Source organism: Martes martes (assembly GCF_963455335.1).
Source record: "Martes martes genome assembly, chromosome: 10".
Lineage (NCBI taxonomy): Eukaryota > Metazoa > Chordata > Mammalia > Carnivora > Mustelidae > Martes > Martes martes.
The window spans coordinates 60,356,390-60,372,757 of NC_137898.1; the positions used below are offsets into that span (position 1 = coordinate 60,356,390).

The 16,368-nt window shown below is 42.0% G+C and overlaps 1 protein-coding gene across 2 annotated transcripts in view; it reads left to right on the top strand.

Annotated features, from left to right (window-relative positions):
• The window catches only part of POLD3 (DNA polymerase delta 3, accessory subunit), a 47,433-nt gene extending 35,405 nt beyond the window's left edge, over positions 1-12,028 (top strand). For both annotated transcript variants that reach the window (XM_080815493.1, XM_080815494.1), the window contains 3 exons: positions 3,488-3,603; positions 4,958-5,033; positions 10,061-12,028. In XM_080815493.1, the coding sequence (XP_080671619.1) occupies positions 3,488-3,603; positions 4,958-5,033; positions 10,061-10,263 (395 nt within the window). In that variant the 3' untranslated portion in view covers positions 10,264-12,028. The remainder of the gene's footprint in view (positions 1-3,487; positions 3,604-4,957; positions 5,034-10,060) is intronic.
• The last annotated feature ends 4,340 nt before the right edge of the window (positions 12,029-16,368 follow it).

Sequence of the window (16,368 nt, forward strand, 5' to 3'; positions counted from 1 at the left end):
GCTAACATTTTCAGTTTTTGCAGATTGCTTATGGAGAATGTTAAGCAAATGACCCCTCCCCTTTTTAGGTTAAGATAGGTAGTTTAAAAAATTTCCTAGGAAGCTATGAATGATTTCCAGGATTTCTAATTACCTCTCTCTGCCATAGAACTCTGTGATTAAACAGTGGTTACATCACTGAAATTAGTTTTACCACAGTTCTTATTCTGCACCAACAAAGGTTGTTTTCCTGGGATAAGTGCTACATTTCACTGTTTGAGTGTCTTTTATCTGAAGAGTTGCAAAGTCATTACATATATTTAAAATACACCAGTGTAAGGGCGCCTGGGTGGCTCAGTTGTTAAGCATCTGCCTTCAGCTCATGTCATGATCCCAGGGTCCTGGGATCAAGCCCTGCATTGGGCTCTCTGCTCCGCGGGGGGCCTGCTTCTCCTTCTTTCACTCCCTCTGCTATGTTCCTTCTCTACCTTTGTCTCTCTCTGTCAAATAAATAAATAAAAATAATTAAAAAAAAATACACCAATGTATGAAACGTTGCTTATGCTTATGTCACTAAAAATAAATCAAGGGGGAATGCTTGCTTTGATAGTAAAGACTAAAGTAGGCAGACATGGATTCTAGCATATGAATGTGGACAGATTTTTTTAAAACAAATAATAGGAGGGGCGCCTGGGTGGCTCAGTGGGTTAAAGCCTCTGCCTTCAGCTTAGGTCATGATCCCAGAGTCCTGGGATCGAGCCCCGCATCTGGCTCTCCGCTCAGCGGGAAGCCTGCTTCTCTTCCCCTCTCTCTCTGCCTGCCTCTCTGCCTACTTGTGATCTCTGTCTGTCAAATAAATAAATAAAATCTTAAAAAAAAATAAAACAAATAATAGGAATAGGGATTTTGTGGGATTATTGTAAGAATGAATGATTAATGTTTGTAAAGTCCAGAAAATTCTAGTTGTTTTCTCTATCCTTCCTTTCTTAAAATATTTTACTTAAAACATTTTTTAAAATAAAGTGATACACAATTTGAAAAACCAGATAAAATAGAAGTTTTGTAATAGATAGTAACCACTCCTGTCTGACTCATCTAATTGATTGATGCTTCTCTTGTCAACTTTCTCCCATCTGCCTTCCATCTTTGGGGGATTTGTTGAAAAATCTTATTCATTACAAGTTCTTGGCTTGCTCCCTTTTCTTTTCTCTTCCCTGGTATGATGGGGGTGGAGGGGCAGGTTTACAGCATTTAATTCCTTTGTCATCGTTGTAATCATTCTCTTTGGGGGGATGTGGAAGGGAGAGGGAGGCATATGCTCACTCTTCCTTGACCTAGAAGCCGCTCAACCCAAATGTAGTTCAGAAAATGACTGTTTTCCTTTATTAAAAAGTACTGTTATTTGTGTTCAGTGCCAGGGAAATTGTGATGTCTGTGCCTCTCTGGAGGTTAGAGTCGGGGTGTGGGGTGGGGGGGATCTAGTTAAACAATTCCATACAGTGCAGTGAGAGGGGTCTTAAGAGGATGGCACTAGGATTAAATGTTTTCATGGTTGCCGAAGTAGAAATAGGATTAAAACTCCTAAATTTATTACTATGAGTACTCAAAATTCCTTTTGTTTGGCTTTCTTGCTGTGTAAAGTTTCCTCCTGCCTGTGAAAAACACGTGACACAGCTTTCTTAGTTGCTATACCTTCAGAAAAATGGGAGCCTGGTTCTATGGTTTGACTTTTGCTTACTTGAGCTCCTGTCATGTTCTAGCCTCCCAGAGCTGGGTTACTGGCTGGACTACTTTCCTCATGTTTCTGACTCTTGTTTCCCAGACTTATAAAGTTTTGGGACCCATTTCATACTGAAGTGTATAATTTATTGTTTCGTTCTGGCTCTTGTTTTGCTTCACATCTTTAGGTCATTTGGCCTTCAACCCTCCACTGTCATGATTTTTAACACTGACCTAATCAGTTGGGAGAATTTCAGATCCAAGACTTGTGCTAAGAATTTGAATACAGCCAGGAGGTTCAGGGAGCAGGTGAGGCTAAGCAGCTATCCAGTCTTTTTACCAGCAGTTTCTTTGTGATGATTAAGCAATAGGTCAGCTGAGGATTTTCACTTCCTCCCTCATGAGCCTTATACAAGACCACTGTTTCTGGGATTGTTCAGGAATGATGGGATCCCTCCGGTGATGCTCTCTTCTTGGGTGATTCCACTTCCAGAGCAATATTGCTTTCCCAAAAGTGTTCTTTCCTGCTGATCTCACTGTAGTGAAACAAACCTCATCAACGGGCAATCACTAGAAATAGCGGCCCTGTATAATACTAAGCAAGTCTTAGTTGTTAGAGCTATAATTGTGACTGTTTCAAAGTAGTTTTTCCTTCAAAGTTTATGCTCTTAAGGTCAGCTGGAAAATTTCAGTCTAACAAACATCTATAGGTGATTGCAAATAATCCTTACATCACAGTCACAAAGATTCTGGCATGGAACATTTGCTATAATCTGAGAATTATATCCACTTAATTTTAAAAGAAAATGTCTGCCCTGAATGCTGAGGCAACACAGGATAGTTGGCATTGTAAGGCTGTGGCATCAGACTGACTGGGGTTGAAAGCTTCCTGTTTCAGTTGTAAGCTCCATGACCTTGGCAAGTTCATTAACCTCTATGAGTCTCTTTTTACTCAACTGTAATGTGTGAATCATAATATTTGCCAAAAAAAAAATAATATTTGTCTCTTAGGGTTGCTGTGAGGATAAAGGAAACAATTGTAAGTGGAATGAATACGTGACACGTGGTGGATGATCAGTAGATATTTATAAAACAACTTTATATCCTGACTTTCCTGTCAAATAAAAAGTTTAGCAAAGATGATCTCTAAGGTATATTCCAGCTTTAATAATTCTTAATTCTTGGGGCAGCTGAGTGGCTCCATCATTAAGTGTCTGCCTTCAGCTCAGGTCATGATCCCAAGGTCCTGGGATCAAGCCCCGCATTGGCACCCTGCTCAGTGGGAAGCCTGCTTCTCCCTCTCCCACTCCCCCTTCTTGTGTTCCTTCTCTCACTGTCTCTCTCTGTCAAATAAATAAATAAAATCTTTTAAAAAATTCTTTGCTTTTTCTTTGTATAAAATTAAGAAAATGTCTATTTTTTAAAAGATTTATCTATCTATTCCAGAGAGAGAAGGAGGCAGAGAGTGATCAGGGGAAGGGGCAGAGGGAGAGAGATCTTTAAGCAGACTCCCCACTGAGCACAGAGCCTGACACAGGGCTTGATCCCACAACCCTCAGATCAGGACCTGAACTGAAACCAAGAATTGGACACTCAACCAACTGAGCCACCTAGGCACCCCAAGAAAATGTATATTTTAAAGATATTTAACTGCAGAGCCTGTGGTTGTCATGAATTACTGCTTGCAAAATGTCCTGTGTTGGACATGAAAGTTTAAAAAGCCACTGGAGAGGGCGTTGTACCAAATAGTGCCACAATTCTCTTATCTAAGCTTGTTTCATTATTTCAGTCATACCAGACTCTCCTGGGGATTATGAAGCTGAGTCACCATCCCCACCTCCTCCTCCTCCTTCTCCACCTCCTGAACCAGTGCCGAAGACTGAACCAGAACCTCCTTCTGTCAAGGTAAGGCTTTACTGGGACGGTTGCCTTTCCATCTGTCCTTTATCTCCCAAGGACCTGAAACTCCTGTGCTGCATCGGTTGCTGCTGTACAGTTCACAGATACCAGTAGATGGCTCTTTTCTCATTCTGCTCTCCTGTAGTTACTACAGACTGGGCATTCCCTCTCCTCACCTGAAGCGAGAGTTTAGTGATAGGCGCAAAGTCTTAGGAATTTTGCAGAGGTCAGGCCTGGGAGTAGTTTTGTTTTTCTGACCTCCAGCATCAGGGCTGCTGTGCTACCCAACTTCTGTTGGAATTGTACAAAATAAGGTGTTGCCTGCATCAGAGCAAACTGTGGGAAAATAGAGTAGAACAAACAATTATACACATTTGTTGCTCTTCAGAAACTCTTCTGGAAAAGGGCAAGGTGAGGAAAGCTGGCAACAAATGGGGAAATACAGTTTTGAATGATCTTCAGTTGCACCTTGTCTACATCTATCTATGTAGATAATGAAGAGTTGAGGAGAAGGGTGCTAACAAGTTTTTTTTTCCCTTTATGACTTTAGTTTTCCTTAATTCATTATATTAAGACTGTCATTTAAATTTTGCACTAATTTTTTCATTAGCTAAGGAGAAAGACCAGTGGAGATAAAAGGACATTGGTATTAGTAATACCTGTGTGAGACTAAATTAGATGGAGGCAATGTTGCAGTGTCAAGTCTAAAAAAAACAAGTATTGGGGGCACCTGGATGACTCAGTTGGTTGAGCGTCTGGGTCCGGGGTCCTGGGCTTGAGCCCAACATCAGGCTCCCTGCTCAGCAGGGAATCTGCTTCTCCCTCTCCCTCTGCCCTTCCCTCTTCCCCTCCATCTCTTGCTCTCTCTCTCAAATAAATAAGTAAACCTTTAAAATATAAAATAGCAAGTATCCCCAGCAAGTGGGGATGCCATGGAAACTTCTCATCTGGTTTAGGGGCCTTCCCTTTGTGCTCCCACAATGTCTGCCACAGCCCCTCTGTTAAAGGCCTTCTTACCACATTGGATTGCAGTGGTCTGTTTTCCTTGTCTCTCATCTTGACTAAGGTCCTTGTCCTATTGGTCTTTTTAACCATGGTGCCTGCACTACTCAACAAAGTTTGTTGACTGAATAAACACAGTTCTTGGCTGAATGTGCTACTTTTTATCTCATAAACAGCTTGCCTATACAAGAACGTAACTTGTCTGTGTGGTAGGACTGGTCCCTAAAAGGAAACGGGTAGAGTTCCTCCTTCAACTTTTTGTCATCATGGAATATTGGAGGGCAATTGTTGTAGAAACTTTTGTTACTTTTCTCTGTAGATTCATTGTTGTAACCTCTAATCTTTCTTGATCTTTTAGAGCTCAAGTGGAGAAAAAAGAAAACGAAAGCGGGTGCTGAAATCGAAAACCTTTGTAGATGAGGAAGGCTGCATAGGTAAGAAGCATTTTTGGCTCCAAATCTAGAATTAGAATTATTACCATAGAGAGGCTTCATAATCACTTACAGAGCAGGGCACCTCACACACTCAAGTGTGTGATAAAAGATGGGTGAGCACATGACTCACCCCCAAGTGAGACTGGGCTGCTTGTCTGGTGCACACTCGGAGTAGCAGAGTATAGAGAAGACTACAACTAAAGTCAGATCATGGGTGCTTCTTTGGGCCATATGCTGTAGGAATGTGCTTTGAGATCTTAGATGAAAGTCACATCACCTCTGGTGGGGGTTTCTTGATCTATGGAATGGATGTAAAATACCCATTTTTGCCTGTATGTGGCTTTGTTAAGATACAGGTGAGGTAATATTTAAAAACACTCTCGGGGCACCTGGGCGGCTCAGTTGGTTGAGCATCTGACTCTTGATTTTGGCTCAGGTCATGATCTCAGGGTCATAAGATCAAGCCTGGCTTCAGGTTCCCTGTTTAGTGGAGAGTCTGCTTGAGATTCTTTCCCTTCTGCCCTTTCCCCTGCTTGCACTTGCTCACTCTCCATGTCTGTCTGTCTCTCTCTCAAATAAATAAATAAATCTTAAAAACAACAACAACAACACACTTTCAAGGTGGAAACCATAATACTAACTTAAAATGTTACAGACATGAGAAACTTTTGGTTTTTTATAGGGGTTGTTTTATACATTTAAACAGTGGAAAAGAAGCCCCCACAGATGCTTAGACTCTGAAGAGAGTGTAAGAATCTTGGTATTTTGTCCCATTTGTTCTACAGAGGGGTTTGACTAATCCACATCACTTCCTTTATATTGCCTGTTGGTAAGTCATGTTAGATAAAAGCACGTGCTTTCTATGGTGACCTAGAGGGGAATGAGAATTTAGGTTTTGAGTTATAGGTTGATTCCTTCAGCCATTGTTTAACCTTGCCCTCCCCTTCCACAGTTGACCCATGCTTCTGTGGTGCTTTCACGCTTGAAGCCCGAGGGGATGCTCTAGTCCTGGTGCTGCCCTTTTGTGTTTAGAAAGAGTTGCGGGCTTAGGTTTGTAAACCCCTTGTTAGTTGGATAGCCCGTAATTGTAGTTTCTCCCTTCCTGCAGCACTTGCTCTCTTAAAGAAGTATTTTTTTCCCTTTCTTGATTTTCCTTTTCTGGTTCAAACTTTGATCTTAAAAAGATTGATCATCTCTGAAGAATCCACTTTTCCTATGATATGTGGTTGTTAGAACTAGTGTGAACGCTATCTCATTGTTCCTCACCTCCCACTCTTCTGAAAAGGCCTGTACCATTTTAATTGTAGCATATGATCGGGGAATAAAATTCCTTACATGTGGAAATTTGTCTTTTCAGTGCCAGAATTTTTTGTGAGCCTATGAATTCCAGACTTTGAGAAGGGTTGTTTTTTTGATTTTTGTTCTGTTTTGTTTTGTTTGCTTTCAGTCTTTTAATAGTGTACTGTTAAGCATTTTGGTTTGACTATTGATGAGATATATATTTACTGTTGAAGTTCTTATTCTTTTTTTTTTCTTTTAAATTCAAGAGGGCAAAAGCATCACCGCTAGTTTTTTCCTCCTTCTTCCCCAGAAGAAAATGTCAGATATATCATTGTGAGCATTCACTGGGAGTTTGTGGCTAATTACCTATTGCTTTGTTCAAAACACAGCACTCACGTTTGGGCCAGGTATGGGATGTGGGTTTTTTGTACTCCTGTCTCCAGACAGGACTATTAAGAGCCTTGGATGCAGCAGTGAAAACTGCTCTCATAGCACTTTTTTTTTTTTTTAGGTTTTTAGTCCAAGCTCAACCTAATGAATCTTGGCTCTTGTTACCAACAAAGGAGTTGTGTTTTCCTTTCTCTTTTTGGACTCTTCCAGTGTACCAGCACAGGGGGTTTGCCCGATCCTGTGCTGGATCAGAGCTGGTATAGGGGTTTTAAAAACTGGTCTTTCTCTTTCTTTGAGTTTGCTGCAGAAACTGGGGAGTTGAGCCCCTGAGATAAGTTTGGGGTAGACTTCTAGATGAGATGGATTTCTAAGAGCAAAACATTATTTGAGTAGAGAATAATAATTCTGATGTTGTCCATGTAAACTTGGTGGGTCAGAACAGTTGCATGTTACTCAGTTAAAATAAAGGTTCTGTATTTTTTATATTGAAATCTCCTTTGTCCTATAGTTCGAAATAACTACAGCTTTGAATATAGAAATCCTTCTTATAGCTCTCGAGATATACCAAGGGTGCTGCTTAAGAAATTTTGTTGGTGTTGCCCTGACTGGTTAACTCCCTCAAGCAGTGCATTGCAGAGAATTGGCAATGAGACAACCAGTGGTTTCAGTAATAAGTAATGAAATAATGAGCTAATTGATGTTGGAGTTCAATATTATAGACCTGCCATTTGAACAATACAAAATATAGCTTATGAAGGAGCAAGTCTTATACCACCAACTAATAGTAAGTTGTTTCTTTTTTAGATCTGCATGTGACTCTTCAGACTTTCCTAATTTGAGATATTGAGTAAATAGGAGCTCATAAGTTTGTTCCAATAATCCAGTTACATAATGCTTTTCAATTTGCTTATGAGATGGTGGTGGTATTCAGGGATCATAATTGTTGAACTAATAGGTATGCCATGGGAATTCCCTAAGTATCTTAGAGTAACATTTCTCAAACTTGGCTGAGTATATGCATTACCTGAGGACCTTGCTAAAAATCAAATTGTGATTCAGTAAGCCCTCAGGCAGGACCTGAAATTCTGCATTTCTAGTAAACTCATGGGAGATTCTAATGCACTTGTCTGTGGAGTACAATTGAGTAGTAAGGCCTTTGAGAACACTTAATATATATGTTTAAAGCTTATCAGTGTTTTTAGCCTTTAAGTTGACAGGAATCAGCAAAGTGAATTCTAGGCTCTTGAAAGTAATGACAAATCCTAGGAGTTCTTAAGGAGGAACCATTAATTATGCAACCTCAATGGCATTAGATGGCTGTGGAGAAGGGATGCTCCACTGGCCACAGCCAGTTGACCTCCAGCATGGCTTTCCCATTGTAAGGGGAAAAAAATAGCATGGGTGGGTACTTGCCCAAGATTACCAGGTGCATCTGTACCTTCTGTGAGGTGGTGTTATCCCCATTTTACAGGGGAGGAAAGAACACTGATTGTCAAAGTGTGGTCGGTCAGCAGACTAGCATTCCCTGGGAACATGTTAGAAAAGCAAATTCTCAGGTCTATCCCTGATTTACTGAATCTGAAACTGGAAATTGAGCCTAGTAATCTGTTTGAACAAGCCCTGCAGGGGATCCTGATGCACACCAAAAGTTTGAGAACATGTCAGTGGCAGACCAGATGGTAGAATGCAAATCTGTTTGATTTCAAAGCCACTGCCTTTGGAACGGTTTGACTAATATATTTTATTAGAAAGAATAATCAGTAATTAAGTGCTTAAAACTATTATTGTTCTTGGGGCACCTGGGTGGCTCAGTGGGTTAAGCCTCTGCCTTCGGCTTAGGTTATGATCTCAGGGTCCTGGGATCAAGCCCCACATCAGGCTCTCTGCTTAGCGGTGAGTCTGCTTCCCCCACTCCACCCCCCCGCCTGCCTCTCTGCCTACTTGTGATCTCTGTTGTCAAATAAATAAATAAAATCTTTAAAAAATATAAATTATTATTCTTTAATGGGAAAAATACCTTTCACTTCAATCGCTTGTACTTTTATTATCATATTAGGTTACTGTGTTCAGTGAAGAGGAGAGGTTTTCCTTTACTGTTTCTCTTCACCCTCCTGCTTCAACCAGGAAGACTGAGAAAGAATTTAGACGGTCATACAGCTGGTTATACAGCTGCTGCAGCTCTCTCTAGTCACAGGAGGGTGGCATTGTGCTGTTTCTCGTGTTTGGTTTGTGCACCTCAGTAATACTGAAGAGACGCTCATCAGCTCTGTGACATCGTTGTCAGAAGTTAGTGCCTGTGCCTGTGCTCTTTTCAGCTGCTTTGTACTTACTGCTCACTTTTCAAAGTTTCCATTGGGAAGAGATCAGTGAATATTATTGGTATAAGAGAAGGCAAAATATGCCTTCGGCTGATAGGAAGTTAAGAGAATTGGTAACTTTGTTTCTCATTTTATCACTGTCCTTACTTAAAACGATGAAGTTTGTCACTTGAGGCAGTTATCGTCATGATGGAGACCACTACTAAGTCTTCAGTCATTCGGGGCTAAGAACTGAACAGCTGAGTAATCTACATTTCTTTGTACTTAGGATATGCAGAATGAATGATACCAGGATAGAGCTAGCCAGGAGGGTCTAACTGTGAGCCTTGTTGGACAGGATGGGGACTGGCAAATAGAGCAGAGATTAGGGCTAGGGAAACCAACAATGGAAATAGGTAGACACTATTGGGTCAGGGAAGTGAGGATGAAGAAGTTAGTCAAAGCACGGAGATAGAAGTAGGTGTTTGAGATACAGACAGTTCCAGTGCAGAGTTTAGGAAGTTAGCTAGCATTGACTAAGGACCCAAATGCAGAATTTGGGTAATCAAATGATAAGGGCCCATTAAAAGGCATAGGACGTAACATGACACATTAATGTTGAATGTTGATTCTGAGCCCCAGCTAGAGTCTGTGTGAGCTCAGGATACAGACTTCCCGCCTGTGGCCAGATGTGATCTCCCAGTGGAAGAAAGCTTCAGGACTAGGTGAACACACCTGCCTTGATCAGAGGATCTGAGGGAACCAGAGGGAATAAGACATCTCATTCTCTCTTTCTTTTTTTTTTTTAAGATTAATTTATTTATTTGACGGAGATTACAAGTAGGCAGAGGCAGGCAGAGAGAGAGAGAGGGAAGCAGGCTCCCCGCTGAGCAGAGAGCCCAATGTGGGGCTCGATTCCAGGACCCTGAGACCACGACCTGAGCTGAAGGCAGAGGCCCAAACACTGAGCCACCCAGGCACCCGACATCTCATTCTCTTAATTGTAGTGTTCTAAATGACTCGACCCATTCCTATCCCATTTTTTCCTTATTCTGCCAGTGACTGAAAAAGTCTACGAGAGTGAATCCTGCACAGATAGTGAAGAGGATCTTAAGATGAAGACCTCCTCCGTACACAGACCCTCCACTATGACTGTGAAGAAAGAACCCAAAGAAGAACGAAAGGGCCCAAAGAAAGGGACTGCTGCTCTGGGCAAAGCCAACAGACAAGTATCCATTACAGGCTTCTTCCAGAGGAAGTGAACTGCCATCTCAGTTAAGTCAGAGACATGGAGTGGTCAGAGGAGAAGACCAAGACAGACAGACTCTCACTTACTGTGTAAGTTCATCCTGTGCCTGACCTTGCCTATATCAAAAGACTTCTTCCATCCTGTGAGGTTTATACTGTTTCTGGTTTTTAACCAAAGGGAAAGCACCTGGAAGCAAGAGGCAAAAGAATATTTAAGAAGCTGTTATGTTCTAAGGACATTTTCTTAAGCGCAATCTTTGACCTGTTCTGGAGAAGAATCCACTCCAAAAATAAATTGGAACAGGTTTCAGAATTATCACTGAAGCCATTTAGTTGCTAATTCATTGGACCCTACACACCCTGTGCTCTGAGCACTTATGGCTCAGGAAGTATTCCTCCGTGTTCTTTTGCATTCTGTGGACTTGTGTGGGTCTTCATTTATCCCTGAATTTTACAGGACGTGTTTACCACTCCCTGTATAATCCCTTCCCCACTACCGTACTTCTGTGTGAAGCCATTTTCTGTAAGTCTTTTAAATCTTGGTTGGACTAAAGGCTGAAACAAAAATCTCCCTGTAATCCTCTAATCCTCTCTTCCTCTGTTAGAAAGTACACCGACTCCTGGCTCCAGACCAGCACATTGCTTGTGTTCTCCCCCTTTCACAAAAGCTCTCTGGACCTTCACTCGCAATTAGTAGGTAGGGAAAAGCCTCAGGCAGAGCACAAATAGAAATATGATGATGTATTCGACTCCACCAGAAATGACTTAGTGTCCACCCTGATGGCAGTGGAGGCCTGGCCATGTTGCTGACGCAGGGCGCGCTTTACACTGTTTTGAGCTTTGTCTTCTTCCCGCTCCCAATCTCAGTACCTGGAGAGTGAACACCAGCCAATGAAGTGGAGGCTGGAAAGAGAAGTCCCTTTCCACGTGCAGGGTACAATAGACAAGAAAAATTTCTCCTTCTTGAGGAACCTGAATGTTCAGAAACAGCAATTTTCCAGGAATGTAATGAGGAAGAGATAAAGCACACATTTTTATACAGATATTGCTCATCTGTATTTTTAACCCTCCCATTTGCCTAAAAATACAAGCTAGCCAAGAAAAGATGGAGAGACTGAGTTGTTAGGACTAAACAGCGAGTAAAACATTTTCATTTGTTACTTATGGAAAATCATCTAGTCCTGTGATAACTTTTGAGCAGTTTCCATTATGGCTGGATAGTGAGCTCAGTGGATGGAGGTGGTGTGGTAGTGAATCCTGCACAGTGAGTTCCGGGCAAAGGAACACAGGCTCGGCTGCTGGCGTGGCTCACGACTGACAGACGAGGGATGTCTGACTTAGCCTGCGTATGTCGTGATGCAGTCAGCCGTCTGCTGTTTAAAGTTAGGACTTCGACTGACCTTGGATTAACGTGAACGTCTTTAGCAGCCGTCACCCGGGGCTTTCCGGCCAGGCACCGTGTGGACTTGATTGAGACCAGAAGTTTGGGAGATGAGTCCTGGCATTACGTCTAGGACTTGAGAAGGCAGAGGTTTTGTATAGCAAGCAGAGTAAAGGTTGACATATTCCATAGCCCTTTCTTTTTAAAATGTAAAAGGATGGAAAGCCTTATCTTTACCAAAAAAACCTCTGGAGAGTTTTTTCTCTTTTAGGTGGTTATTTTTGTCATTGCCTCCAGTCCTTTTTCTAAATAAGAATGGAAAATTAAAGAAAAAGCAGTCTAGTTTTTTTTTTTAATTATTATGCTGTGATCTCTAATAAAACTCAATTTTGAATTGGAAAATTCTTGGTGGTGGTCGGAGTTCCCCCTTTGAAATGATGCAAATCCTGTGATCACCATATCCAGTCTGCTGCCTAACCTCTGACCTGTCTACAAGGCTTAGGAAGGAGTGAAGTGGTGGCCTTTTTTTTTCCTTTTTATGCAAAACTCTACTGTGTTCTCCACAGGAGTTAAATAAATTTGAGAAGCTGTGTTAAAACAGTACTTCAAACTGAATGTCTGCTGGGGCGGTTACTCAACAGGACAGCCGCAGTGTGCAGTCACCTCAACTCTGAATGGAGACAAGGCTGGTTTCCAGTTTATATTGTTAAAATTGCACACCCCGTAGTCTGAGATGAACAAGTTATTTGCTGCCTTCATCATTTTTTCAGCCCCATGGGAACTCTTAGTTTCAGCCAGACTCAATTTTTAGTTCGTTTCGGAGAAAATGTAGTCCTGATCTTGCACACTGTATTTGTTTGGCTTCATCACTTGCTAGCCATGTGACCTTGGGCACATTTCTAAGCCTCAGGTTCTTGTCAAAATAGAGCTAAAACAAGGAGCTCTGGATTTGTCAAGACTGAAAAAATATGTATTTAAGTAGCATAAATTTGGTATACAGGTGGTAGCACGGGGCACCTGGGTGGCTTAGTTGTTCAGCGTCTGCCTTCAGCTCAGGTCATGATCGCAGGGTCTTGGGATCGAGCCCTGCGTTGAGCCCCGCATGGGGCTCCCTGCTCAGCAGGAAGCCTGCTTCTTCCTCTCCCACTACCCCTGCTTGTGTTCCCTCTCTTGCTCTCTCTCTCTCTGTGTCAAATAAGTAAATAAAATCTTAAAAAAAAAAAAATGTGGTAGCACATAGGTGCTTTCCAAATGGTGGCTTCCTTCCTGATGTGAGAAATGATGTCAGCAGCTACCAGCTTTCTGAAATGTTGTCAAGGATATGAACCAGAGGTTAGACTCTTTCAGGGTCATCATTCTGGCTGTAAATGTGATCAAAGGGAGATGATGATAATTGCCCTATTTTATTTTATTTTTTTAAAGATTTATTTTTTTGACAGAGAGAGATCACAAGTAGGCAGACAGCAGGCAGAGAGAGAGGAGGAAGCAGGCTCCCTGCTGAGCAGAGAGCCTGATGTGGGGCTCGATCCCAGGACCCTGAGATCCTGACCTGAGCTGAAGGCAGAGGCTTAACCCACTGAGCCACCCAGGCGCCCTGATAATTGCCCTATTTTATGAAACAGTTTCCAGAGTAGATACCTTTCTTTTGAAAGAAAGTGAGATTCCTTAACTGTATATACTATTCATGAAAACATTTATGTGTATCTACTATATGTCAGGCCTCTGAGCTGGGCACAAGGGGTATAGTAGAGTCCTATGCTTGTCCACAGGATCTAGTGGAAGAGACAAGCCAGTAAAATGATATAACGTCCTATGGTAGAATGCAGTGACAAATAAGCACAGGCCTCTCTGAGACCTCAGGAGGGTGGACATTCTTTCTAGAAGAGAGAAAGCTAAGCAGGTATTTGAAGGGTAAGTAGGATTTGACAAAGCAAAGAGGAATGAAAAAGATTTTCTAGGCAGAGGAGCATGACTGTGGGTGGAAATGGATGGCAGACTTTGGGAGTAAGAGGGAAATATATTGAGAAATGAGACTGGGGTCCTGCTGAGGAGTTGGGATTTTATTTGAAGACTAAGGGCCAACTGAAGAATTTTAAGAAGAGGAGTGACATTAGAAGTTGATTGTCATCTAAGAGGGCAGCTGGCATTTTCTTTGAGTTGGTATGTCATGTAGTGAGTCTTTCTACCCATGCATGCACATTGTATCTTAGTTCTGGTACTATTAAAATTAAAGTTTTAGTGGGATTAGAGAAAAATGTCACCGTTAAAACAAGGCTGTTTCATTCTGGCAGCCAGTGAAGACAATTGCAGTATTTCCCTTCTCTTCCTCCATCAACACAGATTTCTCTGGCAGAAATAATTTCAGTTGTTTAAAAACTGATTTCAAAAACTAGGTAGTTCTCTGACACTCTCAAGGATCTCTGCCTCTATGCAGCTCCCTGAAAAGGGAGGGGCGGGGTGGGGGGGCGAGTAGAACAGTTCTATTTCTTTTCTATCTTTGTTTCTCTAAGAAGACATTAGTTATTTTACAGGAGAGTGCTGAAGAGAAGGGCCATATAAGGAAACTAAATAGTTTCTCCAGGACAAGAGTAGAATGAGTGCATAATAATGTATTTGCCAGAAACGTACTCTGTCAAGACTCGTTTTGGTAAACTCGTCTCCTTTCATTGGTTCCGGGATCTCAGTGTGCTGTAATGCAGCTTTTTACCACCATGAAACATTCTGGGGCTGCCTCATTTTGTTGTGAGAAGACAGTATTGCTTTCTGAGTTATTGCCCTGGCGGCTCTGTAAATTAGCCCATGCTGTCACCATGCCCTCTCTGAAGGGCACATTGTACCCAAATGACTGCATTTGGGATTGACTCTTGCCACTCCCTGCTGCATGACACTTCTCACCACTTGTATCTGTGTCCAGTTTTGTGTGTGTGTGTGTGTGTGTGTTCTTAAGTGTGGGCCACCCACAAATTGCCACCCAAGCTCTTTAGCCAGAGAAACGTGGTAAGACTTCGGATCCAAACCCACCTTAATTCTAGAATTGCCCTTTCATTTCAAACTCTAAATATTGTCTGGCTCCCCCTCACCATTCCCTCTCTTAATTCTGATTTTCTCTTGCCAGATTCCTTGTTTCTTAAGGCTTCACTTTGGCTTCTCCCCCTCTTTTTTTTTTTTTTTTTTTTCTTAAATACTCAAAAGTTCCTCATAGCTAGTCCTTCTTTGACTTCCTTCTTTTGGTCTTTCAGGCTTCCTTCAGGTTCTTTCACATCTTTTACTGGACTGCTCTTGAAGAATGGAAAAACCACGTTGTTTAATAGCTGCTTTGGATCATTCAAACCCAAAGTGTCAAACAGCTGTTGAATGCTAGTTATATTTACTCCTGGATAAGATACTTTTGAGATTGCAGGAGCTCAGAGGTTACTGTTTTGGAATGGCAAGACATGCACACTGAGTAGCATTGTGTAGCAGTGGAGATGACACTTAGAGGAGTGGTAGACAAGGAGCTTAATAACTCAGAAAAGAACCAGCAGGATAATCATAATGGGCAGCATTTCATAGTTCTTTGTAAGAACAGTAGGATTTAACTCAAGACACAGGCTAAGGAAGGTTCACCATTTTAGCGGATTTTATTTAGCTGTTTGAATGTCACTCATCATTTGCATGGTCATGGTATAAGTAATCCATAATTAAATGAACATTTAGTGGAGTTATTTCTGTCCTATCTTAAGAATGAGGATTTTTGGGGTGCCTGGGTGGCTCAGTGGGTTAAAGCCTCTGCCTTTGGCTCAGGTCATGATCCCAGGGTCCTGGGATCAAGCCCCACATCGGACTCTCTGCTCAGCAGGGAGCCTGCTTCTTCCTCTCTCTCTGCCTGCCTCTCTGCCTACTTGTGATCTGTCTGCCAAATAAATAAGTTAAAAAAAAAAAGAATGAGGATTTTTTTTAAAGATTTTATTTATTTATTTGACAGAGAGAGTGAGCAAGAGAGAGAAGGAGCCAGGGGTAGGGGCAGAGGGAGAGGGAGAAGCAGACTCCTTGCTGAGCAGGGAGCCCAACATGGGGCTCGATCCTGGGACTCTGGGATCATGACCTGAGCTGAAGGTAGATGCTTCACTGACTGAGCTAACCAGATGCCCCAAGAATGAAAAAGGAGCAGGTATCAAGGATTGTTCCCAAAGGCAGTTTATGGGATATATTTCGGATTAGTGTAAATTCAACTCATTTTTGTATGTGCTCAATTTTGGCATATGGAGGAAGCAGGATGCTTTGATGGAAGCCAAACAAGTTGGGAGGCAGAGGGGTCTGGATTCAAACTCTAAGGCACTGACTTTAGGTAAGGTACTCATCCTCCAAGAACTTGTTTCCTCATCTTTATTTTTTACCTTTTTTTTTTTTTTAAGATTTTCATTTATTTAACACACAGAGAGAGATCACAAGTAGGCAGAGAGGCAGGCAGAGAGAGGGGGAAGCAGGCTCCCTGCTGAGTAGAGAGCCTGATGTGGGGCTTGATCTCAGGACCCCAAGACCATGACCTGAGCTGAAGGCAGAGGCATAACCCTCTGAGCCACCCAGGTGCCCCTCATCTTTATTTATTTTTAGGAAGATTTTATTACTTATTTTAGAGGGAGCACTTAAGGGGTGGGAAGTGGGGACAAAGGAAGAGGGAGAGAAAGACTCTCAAACAGACTCCATATTGGGTATGGATCCCAATGCGGGACTCGATCTCATAACCCTGAGATCATGA